At 35.0% G+C, this 21,431-nt stretch overlaps 1 protein-coding gene across 1 annotated transcript; it reads left to right on the top strand.

The window, feature by feature from the left end:
• Nucleotides 1-284: 284 nt before the first annotated feature.
• LOC117338266 (carboxypeptidase B-like) lies at nt 285-21,133 on the top strand. The gene is made up of 12 exons (XM_033899537.1): nt 285-295; nt 1,377-1,453; nt 6,279-6,354; nt 7,639-7,775; nt 10,184-10,268; nt 10,862-10,963; nt 11,786-11,890; nt 13,676-13,777; nt 14,763-14,859; nt 15,350-15,555; nt 16,084-16,168; nt 20,662-21,133. The coding sequence occupies exons 2-12, from the start codon at nt 1,380-1,382 to the stop codon at nt 20,844-20,846; spliced, it is 1,254 nt and encodes a 417-aa protein (XP_033755428.1). The 5' UTR covers nt 285-295; nt 1,377-1,379; the 3' UTR covers nt 20,847-21,133.
• The last annotated feature ends 298 nt before the right edge of the window (nt 21,134-21,431 follow it).

Raw genomic sequence — 21,431 nt, forward strand, 5'->3', positions numbered from 1 at the left:
CCTTCATTATTCTATTTAAATAAACATATTTATCAGTTCCTATTTTGCCGTGCATCATTGTGATAAACCAGGGGGGAAACGAAAAACAAGATCGGCAAAATTGACTGTTTTACAGTACTTAACAGTTGAGGTATTTCACATTGTAAATTATACATTGACGACTATAGCCACTTCTAAGTGTGTTCTGCACGTGCCCACTATCTCGTCACAAGAGTAATTTATAACTCTGAGCTAGATATAAATTAGACTGACCAACAACACAATACCATCCGAGTTTTCTGCCACATCTACGCAGGTTAGTATTCACTGGGTGTTCGCCAACATATACACAGGTAAGTATTCACTGGGTGGTCGCCAACATATACACAGGTAAGTGTTCACTGGTAGGTCGCCAACATCTACGCAGGTAAGTATTCACTGGGTGGTCGCCAACATCTACACAGGTAAGTATTCACTGGGTGGTCGCCAACATATACACAGGTAAGTATTCACTGGGTGGTCGCCAACATATACACAGGTAAGTATTCACTGGGTGGTCGCCAACATCTACACAGGTAAGTATTCACTGGGTGGTCGCCAACATTTACACAGGTTAGTATTCACTGGGTGGTCGCCAACATATACACAGGTAAGTATTCACTGGTTGGTCGCCAACATCTACACAGGTAAGTATTCACTGGGTGGTCGCCAACATCTACACAGGTAAGTATTCACTTGTTGGTCGCCAACATCTGCACAGGTAAGTATTCACTGGGTGGTCGCCAACATGAACGAAGCATTTCCTTGGTTACCTGTAGCATATACCTTATATGAATTGTAATTTGCTGGCTAAATTCCGTTTTAAGATAATGACTGATCGGTGAAGACTGCAGACATTTGGCTACGTTACTTCTTGATTTGATAGATAGGTGTGGAATTATTCAATGCCGTCCATATGTACGTGTAATCAGGGAACTATTTATTTGTTAAGATTACTCTATGAATTTGTTTTGACAGTGTATATATAACATGTGAACTTATGTTTATCTTGAATTGTCCTATAGTACCTATTTTAAAAGTACTTATCAGGTAATTTCACTGAAATTGCACCCGATTTCACTATCGCCGTGTCTTTCGATAGATGTTACCCTTGATATCAAATCTGGAATTCCTAAACTTGTGATTCTTTACGTATGGAAGGAACCAAGGAATCACTATTGTAGGCGTCTTACAGAAATATAAATTATTTAGATAGCCTGCCCGTATTATAATCGATGGCCTTAGTTATAAGACATGTCACCAATCCTTGCTTCTTCAATCAGACCAATTTGTACAAACGACCCGTGCTATTTTTTTTATTATTAATTTCGACTGATGCCCGTTTCATTGCTCCTCAGACAATGAAGATATTAGGAATAGTAACGCTGCTCTGTGCCTTGGATGTCATCCTTGCTGAGAAAGTACGGTTCGATGGGTATGTATACAAGCTGTTTTATTAACAATGTGTAGATGTTTATTAATTTGTTTAATTGTGTGTCAGTATTGTAAATGATGAGATTATGTCAAAATGGGACTACTGTGCTGTGTATGTAATTGTATATCGACCTCCCTAAGTGGCATATATTTTAATTAAAGGAATTAATGAAAGATCCTTACATGTAAATTGTTTCTTGGAAAAGGCCAAATTTTATTGTTTAAAATATTTAATTAATTAAGACCTCTGAAAGAAAGAGCCGTATGATCCAGTTTGATGGATGGATCACCATACACTATCTACTGTATTCACTAACTCCATATTGTTAGGGTATTCATCTATGTGTTTTAATTAGAATAATTTAATATTTTGCCGTGCAGTTTACGATTTTAATATCTAATCAATCGCACGTCAGTTAAATAATCAACTAGTGTTGAAATACTTCACATAAAGAAATAAAAAAAAATAATGCAGCATTTGTCACAGATTTCGAAAAACAAACCAATAAAATTTCGGAATCTCGAAGATTTATATAAACCTGTTTTTTATTATTTATATATCTATGCATCCTCGCAGACATAATCTGCGTTAATATAACTTTTATGTTTGCCTACTTATTCGACATTTTATTAAATCTAAATTACCCAACATCCAAAATTAAGGACTTGAGTTGCGTGTTCCTTTATGGAATTCCTCGTTTTTGGTAACTTTCATCAATGATGAGTCCTAGAATGACGAAATAGTTGTATGTTGTTCCTAATATCACTGACGAGTCATAGAATGACGAAACAGCTGTATGTTGTCCATAATATCACTGACGAGTCATAGAATGACGAAACAGCTGTAGGGTGCCCCTAATATTATTGATAAGTCCTAGAATGACGAAACAGCTGTATGATGTCCCTAATATCACTGACGAGTCATAGAATGACGAAATAGCTGTATGGTGCCCATAATATCACTGATAAGCCGTAGAATGACTAAACAGCTGTATGGTGGCCCTAACATCACTGACGAGTCCTAGGAGGATGAAACAGCTGTATTTTTTAGATTTTTTATTTGTTTTAGAATGACCAAATAACTGTATGGTGTCCATTACATCACTGACGAGCTTTAGAACGACAAAACCTTAACATCGCTGACAAGCACTAGAAGTAGAACACAGCTGTTCGATATCCCTAATATCACTGACGAGTCCTGGAATGACGAAGTAGTTGTATGTTGCAGTCTGATTTATTATGACTCTACAGTATCCAAGTCTCAATTTGTTCCGAAAGGTGCTAATATCTTATGTGACTTTTGTACAACCTCCTAACATCAATGACGACTCGCAGAAGAACAAAACAAATTTTGATGCCGCAGCCATATTCAGGATTCGGTATAAACTGTGTTTAATACTAAAACAAGATTTTGTTATCTAGCATCAAATAAGGTTAACTGAAGGTATTTACGGGGTTTCTGTAACCTGTTTGAATAGAAAACTCCGTCCAGAAGAGGGACACATTTTGTTTCCACTCCAATCTTGTCACCAAACTCAACAATTCTCGAGACTTCATCCTCGGTGTATTTCACCTTGGCCATATGCGTGTTTTATTTCACCTTGGCTATATGTGTGTTTCATTAACCTTGGCCATATGTGTGTTTCATTTCTCCTTGGCCATATGTGTGTTTCATTTCACCTTGGCCATATGTGTGTTTCATTAACCTTGGCCATATGTGTGTTTCATTTAACCTTGGCTATATGTGTGTTTCATTAACCTTGGCCATATGTGTGTTTCATTTAACCTTGGCCATATGCGTGTTTCTCTAATTAAGCTCCGGTATATATCATAACCGTATAATTGTAACGTCGTTCGTCCTTTTTTGGATTAAAGAGAGATAACTAGGAAAACGGTAAATGTTTTAATAGAAGGATAAGGTGTGGATGTCTAAGAATGTTCAAAATATCTTTGAAGTTTTATAAAACATATTCCATTAAATATCATAATACATATGCAACGTTGAATCAAATATTATCATAAATGGTAAGAGAAAAAGGCTTTACTGCGCACCAGGCCAAGCAGACAATACGAAACTTTTTTTAAACGATGAAGGTTTGGAAACCAATGCAAGCGAGGCAAGTCCTAATCTCTATCATTAATCGGTAATTTGAAAGATTGCAATTCTGAAGTAAGACTTACTATTATTTCGTCGTTGGAAGAATGGCTATGTAGGACGTTAAGTGTGGTTTGGCCATCAGGATCACGTCAATGGTATTTGGGCGTTGTTTTCCATCTGGATTATAAGCTACCAGTTCCTTTAATATTCATGGACCGAATGGATTTGATCCATCCGGAATGAACGTTTTCGTTTCATTCATTCTATTTCACTGAATTCATAAAAACCCGAATTAAAAATCCATTTACTGGAAGGCATCATGTTGAATAAAAAGTCTTTTTTAGGTCCTCCAAATTCAATTATTGCGTTTTCTTTTAATTAAAACGATCGTAAGCACTTCTGACGTAGAACATTATTGATACTAATTACCTTTGTTTTCTTACAGTTACTGGCTACATGTATGGACAGGAGAAATTGTCTCATTTATTCATATTCATCCATAATATCATAAAAGTCTGATTAAAAAGAATATTTAGTGATGTATACTTTTGATGAATTTAGTGATATATGCAATAATAAGGATATGAATTTAATTATATATACAATATATGAGTATGTTATATATACATTATATGGATTTAGTGATATATACATTAAATTAATTTATGGATATGAGCTATAAAAGATTGAAGTGATATATACCCTATATAGCAATTTATTGATGTATACTTTTTCAGAATTTAGTGATGTACACAATACTAAGAATATGAATTTAGTGATATATAGTATATATATGAATTTATTGATGTGTACTATACATGAATATAGTGAGATATACAGCATATAAATTAAGATAAATATAAAAAAAAATATGGGATATATTTATATATACAGTAGAAAATATGAATATATGCATTAAATGATCTACATTTCTCTCGGTACAACTACGACAGGAAATTCAAATCTATATCTTCGGATCACCAACACATAGTGTATATGATACATTGTGCTAATAAATAGATATATAACTTAGCAACACAAATGACGAAGGAAGACAACTTTTTGACTCTGCCCTGACCGGGCCTCGAACTCACGATCTACGGCACCCAATCGCCTAGCCAGAAATACTCGCAGCTTATATCATTATAAATTATATGTACTATATAATTAGGAATTTAGTGATATTTACTATATATGATTGAAGTGATATATACTATATATGAATTTATTTATGTTTACTATTATGAATTTAGTGATATATACACGATATATAGGATTTAACATACAATATATATGAATTAAGTGATTTATACTATTTATTAATTCGGTGTTACATAATATATATATGAATTTTGTTGTATATATAGTTCAATATATATGAATTTGGTGATATATCCAATATAAGAAAGTAGTGATTTATATAACATATGAATTTAGATGTTTAAAAATATGTGAATTTAGTGATGCATAAAGTATATGAATTTAGTGATTTATACTATATATGAATTCAGTGATACATAATATATTTGAATTTAGTTATATATAGAGTAGATGAATTTGATACATGTAGTGTGTAATATAGTGATGTATACAGTATGTGAATTCGGTGATGTATACAGAACATGAAGAATAATGTATATAGTATTGCATCATACTGCTGCGATGTTAGCGATACATGGGGTCGGAATTATGGAAATCCAGCAATTTGGATTTTTTTATTCTTCTTAATAGAGTAGGGAAGTATAACTGCCCCCTTATTTAATCGATATTGGAACTTTCGGGAATCTAATAATTTCACAGGGATCATGTAATATAATGTGTAGTACCCGAGCATCACTCCCGTCAGTCAAGTATTAATGTGACAATCCTTACCACCCAACAATCCGGAAAAAGTATAAATGACCTTCGAATGTGAATTGAGAATTAGACATATATGTGAATGGCTAATAATGAATATGTCCATGGCTGCGATAATGTCCCTTCTGACGAGTAAAAAGAAACAGCATGTCCTCTGAATGCTGTTATTATAACAATATGGTACAGTAACGACAAAAACGTTGATCCTGTAACATAAACGGAATATCTTCAGTGTGTTAAAATCTCTAGGAAAACATTTCTATGATGTTTCTTGAGATGAGAGGTTTCTGGTTGATTTCTGTATTTATATATATATATTTATTTATTTTATTGTTTTTCTTAAAGGTTTTACTGCTAGTTTTCACATTTGCTATTGCATAAATTAATGATATTTCATTGAATGTGAAGTAGTTTTATTTAAAGCGACTATGCTATAATTTCATTCTCATTATATTGCGATTGAAATATGGGTTCAAAAAAAGCGATGCACGAGCATATATCGTAAACAAGTTCTGTAAATATATCTTTACGTGATTTAAAGCACCGAATGATGTTATTAAAGAATGATACACGTAAATAACCTATGTGCCACGTAGGTGCTTAAAAGCGGTAACATTTGCATTATTGTAGGAGCTACTTACTGTAAGGAACTACCTACTGTTAGGATCTACCTACTGTTAGGAGCTACCTACTGTTTTGCACTCATTTATGTATTGAAATAAGGGAAAGTCTTTTTTTTTCTTTTTTCCTTTTTACGCCTGACAATACTTTCGAATTATTATTTTTGCAGTTATAGTCGCTTCGGTATAAAATAGACTAGGAAAAAAGTGTGTAGCGAAATATTCATAACTGTTATGGTTGTCTGTTATAGCCACAAGGTGCTGGACATTGTTCCGAAGACAGCAAACGATGTTCACAACATCGCAAATATGGAGGAGCAATTCCAGGTAACAAACGAGCAATTCACTTAATTTCGAGACAATGCCGAACTGCGAAATGTTTCATATCTAGTACTGACAAAGCGCATAGATATACCTTTTTATATTCTTATATAAATCGCGCATGATATGGAAACTCTTTTTTATGTAATCCAAACCGCTTGCAAATAGTGATGAAGGTTCTTTAATTGTTATTTCCATTGTGACATTATACTGTAATATGTGAGAGCATGACGTCATTTCATTATCGTTTGATGATGTGGCAATTTAGTGCTAAACGAACAAAATTTACATTGACGTAACCAAATTATCACGTGAATAACACGGAAATAACACGTCAATAACACGTCAATAACACGTCAATAACACGTCAATAACACGTTAATAACGTCAGTAACACGTTAATAACAAGTCAATAGCACGTCAATAACAAGTCAGTAACACGTTAATAACGTCCGTAACACGTTAATAACACGTTGATAACGTCAATAACACGTTAATAACAAGTCAATAGCACGTCAATAACACGTTGATAACGTCAGTAACATGTTAATAACAAGTCAATAGCACGTCAATAACAAGTCATTAGCACGTCAATAACAAGTCAATAGCACGTCAATAACAAGTCAGTAACACGTCAATAACGTCAGTAACACGTTAATAACACGTTGATAACGTCAATAACACGTTAATAACAAGTCATTAGCACGTCAATAACAAGTCAATAGCACGTCAATAACAAGTCAGTAACACGTCAATAACGTCAGTAACACGTTAATAACACGTTGATAACGTCAATAACACGTTAATAACAAGTCAATAGCACGTCAATAACATGTCAATAGCACGTCAATAACAAGTCAGTAACACGTCAATAACGTCAGTAATACGTTAATAACACGTTGATAACGTCAATAACACGTTAATAACAAGTCAATAGCACGTCAATAACATGTCAATAACATGTCAATAACACGACAATGACACGTCAATAACATGTCGATCATGTGATAACTATTTTGGTTATATATTGAAGTCCAGTCCAATAAAGCTGTAATCGTATGTTATATTTTCAGCACATTATGTTAGTTTTCTAACATCCGATCCCCTCAGTGTTAAGCCCAGCTCTACGTTAATTTCAATATCTAAAACAGTATCTACCGAATTGCACCTTTAAAATATATGTATACATTAACTGTTTCGCTGACGTTAATATATATATGAAAGCAACGCAAAATTTGTCCGTATGGTTGATATACATGTAACTGTTGTCTTTCTCTGTGTGCCGATCAGCTTGACTTCTGGCATTATCCCAAGTACATCAACGACAGTTTTCACGTGAGAGTGAGTCCAAATGATCTCGAACCATTCCTGTCTAAACTCCGAGAGATGGAAGCAACCGTAAGAGTTTGGATTGATGACGTACAAAGGTAAGAACGAATGTGTGATATGGATGACCATAGTATAAACTAAGACAAAGCATAGATAGCGCGGAATCAAAATGGTAAATCCCACTCATCTGTACAATTAATCTATCCAGGGGTCCATGATATATGGGGAATCAAGAACGTAAATCCCACTCATCAGTACAATTAATCTGTCCAGGGGTCCATGAGATATGGGGAATCAACAATGTAAATCCCACTCATCAGTACACTTAATCTGTCCAGGTGACCATGATATATGGGCAATCAACAATGTAAATCCCACTCATCAGTACACTTAATCTGTCCAGGGGTCCATGAGATATGGGGAATCAAGAACGTAAATCCCACTCATCAGTACAATTAATTTGTCCAGGTGTCCATGATATATGGGGAATCAACAATGTAATTCCCACTCATCAGTACACTTAATCTGTCCAGGTGTCCATGAGATATGGGGAATCAAAAAGGTAAATCCCACTCATCAGTACAATTAATCTGTCCAGGTGACCATGATATATCGGGAATCAACAATGTAAATCCCACTCATCAGTACACTTAATCTGTCCAGGGGTCCATGAGATATGGGGAATCAAAAAGGTAAATCCCTTGAAAAGAAACAAAGCTGTACATGGTATATATAGAGTCTTATATATAGAGTCTTATGCCATAATGAGATAAAACCTACCTCACAAATGAAATGGTCTTTAATTTTTAACATCTCCTTTCAGAACAACACTCAGTACTAAATTAAGATGTTTACAATATAGAATTAATCATAGAATTTTAACGACGAATACACTTCTACATAAAATAGGCATTAAACAAAATCCATCCTGTACCTTTTGTAAAACCAATCCAGAAACCATTGAACATTTTTTTTGTGATTGTGGTAAAGTTTGTTCTATATTGAGAGAGTTAAAACAACTGCTTGCAGCTAATGCCATTCAAATTTAATGAAGCTGATTTGATTGTGGATAATCTTATTTTACTACTGATTAAACAATACTTGTTTAAAATAAAATATTTGGAAAATGAAATTAACATTTCAAGTGTAAAGAACCATTTATTCTTTGAACGCATATCCCATAAAGTTTCAATAATTAGGCATAAGGCGTACAAAAATAACATAGACTTACAAAATAAATTGGAAAAAAAGCTTCTTTTGTGATGAATTTCAATATGGTATACATATCATTGCCATATCATGCATGTATATATTAAAGAAGATATTGAAGTCTGTGGCTTGCTATCAAACCCACCACCTCCACACCATGATATAGTTTGTTCATTAGTATGTTTTACTTCGAAAGAGATCAAGTACGACCTTTTACTCTCAACCGATGACCACCAAAATCTAATCAGACGGAGAACTTGATGGTATGATGCTATGGTGTGAATATTAACTACATCCAAATTAAATTGTGCCTTTAGTCAGTGAGCTGTGAGTGGTTTGTTTTTGAACATATTCAGGATAATCCATGTTCAAAAGATAACTACTTTATGAAAGACTTTTTAACGAACTTTCACACCTAGTTTAGCGTCCTTTAGGGTATTCGCGCGTCCTTAAAAGTCCATGTAGTTTAATCGAGTTAAACTTAACAGGTAATCACTTAATTTACCGTACTGTAACGATTTTTACGTTATAGCGGTCCGACGAACTTTAACATATGCATGCATTCATTATTCACTATTGGCAATAGCTTGATTTGGATTACTTTGAGTCAACATCTGTATAGAATAGAGTTATAATAATTCAAGTCAACGGTTGAAATTGATTGAGTAACATAACTTTAAGCAACATTTTAAATGGATTCATTAACAGAGCTGTGGACTGCATGTTAAGTTTCTTTGACTGAGCATTTGTAATTGATTACGGGTGAGGTCACTTTAGTCAACATTTGTAATGGATTACGGGTAGGTTATCTGGGTCAATATTTGTAATGGATCACGGGTTAGGTTATCTGGGTCAACATTTGTAATGGATCACGGGTTAGGTTATCTGGGTCAACATCTGTAATGGATCACGGGTTAGGTTATCTGGGTCAACATTTGTAATGGATCACGGGTTAGGTTACTTTAGTCAACATTTGTAATGGATCACGGGTTAGGTTATCTGGGTCAACATTTATAATGGATTACGGGTTAGGTCACTTTAGTCAACATTTGTAATGGATTACGGGTAAGGTTATCTGTGTCAACATTTGTAATGGATCAGGGGTTAAGTTACTTTAGTCAACATTTGTAATGGATCACGGGTTATGTTACTTTGAGAACTTTTTTAATCTATCTATAATAATTTGACACAAAAAAGCATGCAACGGTATAATAACGGAACAACACAATGAAGTCATATAATATAATACATTAGACTGACTATAATAGGTGCTGACATTATATGGCGTTAATTACAGAATGGTGGACATGGAGGAAAGACGTCGACGAGAGCGGCGTTCAACAGAGATTGATATTTTGAAGACCTATCTCACATTTGATCAAGTATGTTTAATTTGATCTTATAACTGGAATATTTAACCATTTTTGATCGTCATTTATTGTCGATATCAATGTCATAATTGGTGGACAAATAAAATGCCTTCCATGATGGTTCATTCACATTACATTCCTATCGACATAAACGTAATGTGACGAGCGTTTATCAACTGTATTTACACTGAACATTGCTGAGATAGTTAAGAAACGATGATCGTGTCTAACAAAAAAGATATTTCTTATATGTTAACTAACAGGAAAATTTCCTGAAAAATCATATTCATCTAAAAAGACTGATGCAAATCTATAATATATGTTATCTGAAGCGGTGTTGAAAGTGTCGACGAAACGTACGTCAATATGCTGCAAACATGACATCATGTTGTTGTATACTGCTATAAATAAGATCTATAGATAGCAAAGAGTTCAAGAGAGGTCGCAATGTGAAATGCAAATATAATACTAGAAATCTCGTAACAAATGTATGTGATAATGACATCAATATTCCACACAACTTCATTAGAGTGTAGATTGAATTATTACATCTATGTTTTACCTCAACACATGACAATAAACTGCGGCCACATCGACCATTACAGATCAACGCCTATATTGCCGGACAAGCTGCCCAACACTCAAACATGAAAGTGTCCTATCTCCAAAACAATACATATTTGGGGAAGAGCATACCTGTAGTAAAGGTAGGTGTTGGTCAGACAGACTCAGGTGAGGTACATACCTGTAGTTAAGGTAGGTGTGGGTCAGACAGACTCAGGTGAGGTACATACCTGTAGTTAAGGTAGGTGTGAGTCAGACAGACTCAGGTGAGGTACATACCTGTTGTTAAGGTAGGTGTTGGTCATACATACTCAGGTGAGGTACATACCTGTAGTTAAGGTAGGTGTTGGTCAGACAGACTCAGGTGAGGTACATACCTGTAGTAAAGGTAGGTGTGGGTCAGACAGACACACACACTAGAAGTGACTGAGATACATGGATACAGCGCTGGTATAAATCATAAAAAACAACATTTGTCTGTGCTTGGTGCATGTTACTCCTCACCGGGAATCGGGAGGACTAAAGTTCTGCTTTGTATCCGTCCAATTTCTCCCCAATTTATCTTATCTGGTCTCAGTCTCATAACCTACTAGTCACTGGAACTTCATTCTTAGGACATGGTTTACCCACATTAGGCCAGTGTGCCATGTTCCAAAAGACGGTTAATCTAAATTAGAGAAAACGTGTGTTCGGACCTCATCTCCTGCAACGTCTTACCTGGGGCATTCATTCACATTACGCCACCAAAGGCAATATCAAATTGAACTGTTAAATATGGTAGGTTTTTCAAGCATTCAGAGCGTAGAATTACTTCCTTCACGAATTCATCATCTGTGCTTGCTTGGTATATTTTCACATCCAGTAGAGGACAGTAATTCGCCAAATTGTCAGGTTTATACATTTTTTATTTATTTTAACGTTCATGTTTTTTCTGCTTAATTTTGAATTGCGTTTTAATTTTTCAGATTACTAACCTGGTTGAAGAAGCTAACAAGTCTATATTCATAGACTGTGGAATACATGCCAGAGAGTGGATATCCCCTGCGTTTTGTTTGTTTGTTATCAAAAAGGTACCAGATTTTTTTATCAATCTGTTAGATCAACTGATTATTTTAACACTTGCGTTTATTACACGCCTTCTTCAAAGGAATTAAGTCAAGAAAATGTCCTTCTCCAAGAAATGCAAGCAGCTATACAACTACATAGTTCAGAATCTGAATGTCGAGATGTTGCATGTAGTATGTTGAGCTGGCACGACATTCAAATATCTTTCCAAAAGTATTTTGGTATCTCTTGCTTCCTACCTAACATACATTTTCAAACAGAAATCCAATCATTTTCTGGACTGTACATACAGTTTACATACGTTTAAAGCTGCTCGCCTTCTCTTGGCCGAATTCCTATTCGAGCCAACTCGATATTCCTATCTGAATGCTGAATGTCATATGTCGAGCTGGATTCAAATTCTGAATAATGAATGTCGAGCTGACAGGATACTAAAATTCTGAATGTTGACTGTTTTATGTCGACCTGGCACAATATTCAAATTCTGAATGTTGAATGCCATGTGTCGACCTGGCCAGATATTCAAATTCTGAATGATGAATGTCGTATGTTGAACATTGAGCCAACTTCACACAGATTATATCCTTTTATCTAATCTTGATCTTTCCTTACAACTATGCCTTAATTTAATCTGGTAAGTTAATAATCACTAGTGAACAATTCTCCATTTATATATATATATATATTAGCACAATGCATCATATACACTATGTGTTGTTAATCCGAAGATATAGATTTGAATTTCCTGCCGTCGTAGTTGTACCGAGAGAAATATATTATATATGTACAATTCGTATCCATGTATTTGATTGGGTGCCGTAGATCGTGAGTTCGAGGCCCGGTCAGGGCACGAGTCAAAAAGTTGTCTTCCTTCGTCATTTGTGTTGCTAAGTTATATAAATATACAGTAACACAAATGGCGGGTAACTATGTCATATATCTTATATAAGCACAATGTATCATATGTGTTGTTGGTCCGAGGGTAAAGATTTGAAGTTCCTGTACATGTCGTAGTTGTACTGTGGTGAATATTTATAATATGTTTACAATCCGCATCCATGTATGTATCTACATTGCGACCCTGGTATTCATATCATCTTATAGCCGACTTTCACTATAATCATGTCAGGGTCCCAGGCGACCATCACCGCGCCATTGCAAGCGGTATAAGCTGCGGTTATATTTCTGGCTAGGCGATTGGGTGCCGTAGATCGTAAGTTCGAGGCCCGGTCAGGGCACGAGTCATAAAGCTGTCTTCCTTCCGGTCGTAGTCGTACTGTGATGAATATATAGTGACATCCCTGCTTCCCAACATTCATTGTTAATGTTGACTCGGAAATCAAGCAGTTCTTCCAAATATTGTGATTCATGTTTACCAAATGTCGACTGCTGACTGAACAACTCGCTGACAATACAAGATTTCAAAAGATGCAGATTGATGAAAACTTTAGATGTTTCTGATTTACGATTTCATGTGAATATATATCAATGCTTATTGATATGTCATATGGTCCCGTTGTCTTCTTGATATATTCTACCTTTTGTTCAGTCCTGTGAGAACATGGCGTCCCCACGTCAATCAATGTTCATATTAAGTATAGGTTTAGATAATGGCCAGTATAGATATCACATGTAATCTCTCTACATGGGGAGGGACTTTTATGCTGATTTGTGTTTTGTCCGATAAATTCATAATGCATGCGCATTTTTTTCATAACACCATTGTTTTCCTGAATACGAACTCCTCACTTCCAAAAACGTCTATGCTAAACGTTTATATCTTATAACAGTTACTGTCAGGAAAGAGGCAGGAAAACGCCCTCCTCGCCATGTACAATTGGCATATTGTTCCAGTACTAAACCCGGATGGCTATGTCTTCAGTCACACTGAGGTGAGTATAGGGATCTAGTCACACTAACGTGAGTATAGGTATCTACAGTCACACTAACGTGAGTATAAAGATCTAGTCACACTCACGTGAGTATAGGTATCTACAGTCACATTTACGCGAGTATAGGAATCTTCAGTCACACTAACGTGAGTATAGATATCTACAGTCACACTAACGTGAGTATAGGGATCTACAGTCACACTAACGTGAGTATAGATATCTACAGTCACACTAACGTGAGTATAGAGATATACAGTCACACTAACGTGAGTATAGATATCTACAGTCACATTAACGTGAGTATATATATCTACAGTCACACTAACCTGAGTATAGAGATATACAGTTACACTAACGTGAGTATAGAGATCTACAGTCACACTAACGTGAGTATAGGGATCTACAGTCACACTAACGTGAGTATAGATATCTACAGTCACACTAACGTGAATATAGATATATACAGTCACACTAACGTGAGTATAGGGATCTACAGTCACACTAACGTGAGTATAGATATCTACAGTCACACTAACGTGAGTATAAAGATCTAGTCACACTAACGCGAGTATAGGGATCTACAGTCACACTAACGTGAGTATAGGTATCTAGTCACACTAACGTGAGTATAGAGATCTATACATGGCTGATGTATCATATATTATCAACTCACTGAAAGGGTTTAATTTTAAGCTTGTTTGTTTTATTCTGTTGAAGTAGGATTTTACAATTCTTAACGCCTAGCTTTGAAATTAAAATGTAACATGAATAGATCGGTCAAAGCTATAATCTTACTGTTTTATATCTTTGCGTAAAAGTTTTGTGTTAAACTATAGGATTTGACAATTTCATTTTGTGAAAATATATGTTTGTTTTAGTATATTTTGACGCGGTGGCATATTTACTTTTAAGGCATTATCATTGTATCAAATGTCTATTCTGGTCACTAGCTCCCTTAACGGGACTCTCTTTTTTTGGCGTCTAGAATCGTCTTTGGCGAAAGAACCGTAGGCAAAACCGCAACAACGGCAAGTGTCCAGGAGTGGATTTAAACCGTAACTTTGGTTACGAATACAACCCAGGTATAAACAAACAAGACTATGAGCAGACTCGTCTGGAATGTGACATAATTTTCATCTATTTGAATACCTCAGACACATGCGGCCCAATAAAAATATTTAGCGGATTTGTAATCGACAGGGCGTAGGAACTAGAATTTCAATGAATTACTATGATATCCTTTCAGATGTGTCTACTATAAATGATGTGCAGTCATTGATGGAATACTTCAATAACCTAACAATCTTATTTCCTTTCTACATTTTACGTATCAAAGTTCGCAAAAAGTCTTGGAAATTGGGATGACTTAATTTTTCTCCATACGTTACGTTACAGTGTAGGGTTAGTTTTTTTCTAGAATTAAAACTAATGACGTTACGCTCACAAGCAAATGACGTAACAATAAATCTGCTTCATTTCTTCATTTTTGTGTTTTGGTTGATTTAATAATTGACGTGTTTGCGCAGAACATGCACACATGAAATATTTATAAATGATTACCTGGTGATGCAGGTGTTGGGGGTAGCAAAAGGCACTGTTCGCAGATATACACGGGTGCTAATGCCTTTAGTGAAGCGGAGTCGGATGGTCTGCGTCGTTATATCATGGATAATCTGGACGAAAATTTCCTATCCTATTTGACGATTCATTCGTATGGTCAGATGTGGCTTTACCCCTGGGGATATAAAGCTGAATATCCCGATGACGTTGTAAACTTGGTAAGTATAGCTCCACTAGATTGTCAACTCAATTTCCCATCAATACCCAAACATCAGCGCTTCCAAAAAACATTATCATGTATTATGTAACACGTCCGTATTGCACAAAATAGTATCAATTCTGATGTTACACAATCGTATTGCAAACAAATAGTATCATTTCTGATGCAACACGTCCGTATAAAATAGTATAATTCTAAGTTTTAGAGTAGTTACTTCTATAGCTTTCTAAGCAATATTATAATCAAATTATTGAATCGAGCTTTGATAACAATATCGTCAACCAGCTTAATCCACAAATATAGACCACTATCATCAAAAGGAGTTTAACAGATTATTTTTCAACTTGACCATTTGAGACGACGCAATATTAAACCTGATATGTCTGTCAGAACGAAATTATATCACACGTTTTATGTCCGTCAGGACGAAGTAATATCACACCTTTTATGTCTGTCGGGACGAAGTAATACCACACCCTTTATGTCTGTCGGGACGAAGTAATAACACACCTTTTATGTATATCAGAGTTTAGCTGCTAAGTATGCGACTGCTGCACTTAAGAGTGTCATTGGAACAGACTATGTAGAAGGAACATCAACAGAGATATTATGTAAGTATGACTATCCATATATTCCAGATGAATCTGGGAGTTGTCTAGTTTGTCAGCCCGAAAAAAACCCTGAATAAAAGCACACATTCTATTATCAGATAGCAATGATTATCTTAGAAAAGAAAAGAAAGAAACGTCATCATCAATGCGTTCCCAATGTCCATTTAAAGACCTTGGTCATTAATGTTAACGACCTAAATCTATATTTGAGAGGGAATATGCTGGATAACCTACTGAAGTGGATATACCTGTATTATCTATTGGGAGTTAAGTTGATCGGATTATCAATTGGAACGAAGGTAGTTGAAGTCCATTTGTACGTATGAAGTACCTAGAATACCTACTACGGATTAAGGGAGTAGATTAGAAGTCATGTTCGCACGGTAATCTACCACAGAAGAAAGTAGCTACACTTATTGCTAAAAATCAAGCTGATATGTTTAATGGTGGCGTAGAAGCTGGACTATTAAGCTAACACTATTTGACCTGAAGCTGTATTATTTTAGAAAGGACCAAGCAACACAGTAATAAAGACTACTAAAATGTTTTTTTATTGTTTGGCGATGTTTGGTAACGGCTGTTATATTTCATATATGTTTGGCTGCCGCAAATGGTCAGCCACAATTTACATACAATTCTATATTCCCTCAATTCAATATTCACTCAATTCAATAATCACTAAATTCAATATTCACTTAATTCAATAATCAATCAGTTCAATATTCACGTAATTCAATATTCACTCAATTCAATAGTCAATCAATTCAATTTTCACTTAATTCAATATTCATTTGAATTCATTGAATATGATATTCACTTTAGTTCATTCAAATTCAGTTTTTTAATTCTATTCACTCAATTTAACGTATTCAACTGCATTCACTTATTGAATCAATGAATATTCAGCAGTATTCACTCGATTCAACATATTCAGTAAATAATAAGAATTAACCAATCCAATTCACTTCAATCATTTGTTAAAGAAGTATATTTTGAAACCGATAACGGTAATCAAAAACAATACATTGATTAATTGTCCAAGAACGTATAGCATTTGCCGTGAAGCTAACAAATGGTCAATGTGCGACGCCAGCACCTCTGATACCACCGCCACACACTAGTGGGTGGGAACGGAAAATTTACTGCTAGTGACCACATATGCCTCTCCTTATGATTTTTATAGAACTTATTAATAAAGTTCAATAAACCCCTTCAAGCTGTATCTGGAGGAAAAATAGACCATTCCTTTTGTTAATTAAGAGATCTTCATGGCCTTCTTGTAAACCATTCAGAAACATATTATTCCCTGTGACAGACAAATGAACCCCGTCACAATACAGGTTATGGCTCTTATAAGTAATATTTGGATGTTTGGTATAAAAAAAAACATTTACTATAACAGTTTTTTTGCACAGGCACTATTCAATCTAACCCTACAGTTGTCCATTGCATCATATTCTTCTTGGATGCAACCCTCCATTATTATCAAGGTCCCTAAGCTTACGTCGCCCATAACCTTGCAACAAAATATTTACAATCTAACCATTGTAATCCAAAGTCTGTACACCGAGGTCTCTGCATTGCCTCAAACTGTGCACTTTTACCGATGAACGAACCAACACAACACAATGTTAAACATGAAAGAATTGAAAATGGTTTTCAGTATGGTGGCTAAGAATAAAAATACCTGTATATGAAATATTAGTTTACGTCACCAAGAGAACAAACCTTACCAAATGCATTACCCACTTTGATTTTGAAGTATTTAAATGGACACTAGCGAAATAATGTCAATGTTCATTTCGATTTCATTTTTCTTAAGCATGGAACCCCAGAGAACCAATGCTAACATAACATGTACCCATTCAAAAGAGTAATATCTTCATAGCAGCCTCTCCTGCCCAATCATGTGGCCACTGATAAAATGCCCATTTTCCATTAAAAATGCCACACAACCATGCTCAGTTGAGTCTAAGAAAACTTAGGATAATATGCTTGACCTGAAAATGTCCCCAAAAGTTGTAACCACTTTTGTACATCTGACGTCATATCAGTATAATTATCTTCACAAAATTATTTGGCTCAGTAACCTCATAGCATCATAGAATCTTCTAAGATAAGTTAAGTCCTGGCTGCTCAAAGAGCTCTACAAAAGAAGTTCAAACTTCCCATCACTTATTGGAGTCCTCCTAAAGTTATCTTTTCTCTACCCGTAAGATCACTCAAATGGTTTTTTTAACCCTCGTATTTTCTTTTTCAGTATTTGAACCACTATTTCTACTTTTTTAATCTCCAGACTTAGGAATACTAAGCAATTTAAGGGTCTGCTGTTTTTTTTCTAGGAAATAGGAACGCCTAGCTCCTGACAAACTTCAAATCATCAATGTTTTACAACTATCAGATGGAGATTATCCAGCAAATCTAAAGTCATCAAGGAAATGGTTAAGAGAACTAAGCTTGGATCTAAACTCTATTAGTCAATGAAGGAAGATGAAATCGTCTCAAATATATTTCAAGATATAGCACAGCCCATTGGCCGACATTTGTCTTCAAAATATGCACCGTCAAGCATAACACCTAACTGATCAAAGGATGATTCCCTGAAAACTGCATACAGCTATGCAAAAATGTTCATGGGTATTTGAATTGCACACGACCCCTAGTAATTGCAATCATAGCAATGATTACTCCGGTAATTACCCCCAAAACTAGGACACTAGACAGGGGTTGTTGATTGGTAAGAGTTTCGAAACATATATATAATAACCAGAGTTCATTGTCAGCTGCTGCCCAAGTTTTTTTGGGTCTGAACTCATCTTTAATCTGAATTGTTGGTTTTTTTTTCTTCTTACCCATATATGGTTATAAAGATCAGAAAGTATCAGTCCACCTTTCTATGGTGAAGATTTTTTCTGATGATGCATCATATTTTTCCACGAACTGTCCCTATTTATTACATGAAATCTTTGGATCTTTGTCCTCACCCCATGTTGTGTCATCGAACCAAGATCAATGTATTGGCCTGTTTTTTTTGTTTTTTTTTTGGGGGGGGGGGGGGGGTCTCTTTATTGGCTTCTGACACATTTGCCCCCAAAGAACCGTACAGTATTTGTTGCGGAGCCACACCCTGGTCTGATTCAAAATCCTTTGACATCAATAAATCGTGCCAGATGATGAGTAATTGGTAATCGGCTTTTAGTCATATTGTGGTCTTCACCCTCCCGGATTCAACATCTGTTTGTACCCTCGCCGTTGTTTTCGTTCGCCTTTTCTTTCCGCTTGACCTGTTGTCCACACAAGGAATAAAACAATAATAAGTTTGTTTATATTTTACAATTTTGTTACTTAATAGTGTTCTTATTAAGTATTTCCTTTATATGAATAGGATTTATTCGAGCACCAGATTATATATATATAATATATATATATACAAAATATGTAGACAGAGCTATGTAGTTTTACATCATAATTTATTTCTGTAAATATTTTTTTACATTACATTGTTAAAATTAAGTAGTTGCATTATGACATACCTATATTACTATAGCTTAAATTAATGATACATGTTCCAGAACAACATAATAATTTGAAATTATTTCATGTTTATTACTTACTGTATATAGGCATACTTACTATAGAACTTACATAGATACCGAACCAGAAAGTGCCAATTCTTTACGACACAAATGGATACACGACAAAAACATATCACGGATATATCCACGGTAATGAAGTCCAAGTATACTGCCTCTTTTAAGAAACAATAGGTCCTAACTCGCACTCTGAGCAATAACGATCCAAAATTAACCAACTTTCGATTTGAAATGACCCCCCAATTTCAAATGATGCTAGCAAGGTCAGCCCGGATATCCGGTAGTCCATCTAAATTGATTAACGTAGTTGTATATAGAGTACTAAGCAAAAGTAAATCAATAACGAAAACGTTTCCATAAAAAATATTCCGACTATCAGGTACACAAGAAATTAGACATCTTAGATCAACCCCCCTTTTCATTCTCTATAGCAGTTTGAATTATTTACCGGACAATGGCATCTCGCCATGCAAAATGGGTCAAATATTTAATTTCAATTATTCATCAATATATCAAAACTGTAACATTCAACAACAATCGTGACTCATCCCTCTTCAATACATTTTAAACTTAATCACTGTATTAAATTGAATCAAAAAATCAATAACATAAACCAATTAACGAGGATATATTACCTCGTATATAGCTTGGTTATTAAAATGACGGGTACCAGACGTAAGTAGAATTTCAAGAACCATAACTTTAAGCTAATGGCTCTATAATAATATCCAATTGACGAAGGCAAATAACCCCAGCAAAATAATTAACCTTCTAAATTGAAAGGCATTTGTTATTTAAACAATAAATGCTATAATATTTTTGTATTGATACGATTAAATACTTCCAGTTTGAACGTACATATTTTAAGAAAATTAAATTGTTTATTTTTATTTTTTTTAGATTCTGCAGCAGGAGGATCCGACGACTGGGCTAAGGGCGGAGCTAATATTACATATTCGTACACGCTCGAGCTGAGGGATACGGGGTTCTTTGGATTCACACTTCCTGAAAATCAGATCGAAGACACCGTTTTAGAGACATGGGAAGGAGTCAAAGCTCTGGCCTTCTTCATTGCAAACGAGTAAAAGGGGTCATGATGTCTTGTTCGTGTTTCCTCTTAACAGTCAAGTGGCCTTTAGTCATGTTGTTAACTCGGATATTGTTCTTTTTTGTTATTGCTGTGAAAAGATTGGCAAGCGAGCCTTTTAAGTTTCACTATATGTGTCATCCACGTAGAACGTTGGGAGGAAATACAGACAAACAAGACTCCTTTTAAGCTTCTAAAATTAAAAGCTGGAAATAAAATGTTTAAAAAAAGTAGCAGTACTTTCTCTTTTTGATTGTTCCTATGACATCTGTATAAACAGCTAAAACAGTTCTATTTTCAATTATTTTCCGATCATTCAGCTAGTGTTATCGATAACTGGTCTGGGGTGTAATTTGCATAAAATATTCCGTTCCTCTCCTTGCAATATACATATGTTTTATACGCCCGTCTAAGGTAGGTTTTCCAGCAGATTATTGTTTACACTTACAGACCACTCACCGATACATTGTTTTGTGTCATCAAAATTCCCTTGGCTATACATTTAACCCAAATTAATCGAAGATGCACTTTCCTCGATAGCGAATTACATAACAGAATTACTAAAGAAATATGTTCATGATTA

This window comes from Pecten maximus, chromosome 11 (genome assembly GCF_902652985.1).
Source record: "Pecten maximus chromosome 11, xPecMax1.1, whole genome shotgun sequence".
Taxonomy (NCBI): domain Eukaryota; kingdom Metazoa; phylum Mollusca; class Bivalvia; order Pectinida; family Pectinidae; genus Pecten; species Pecten maximus.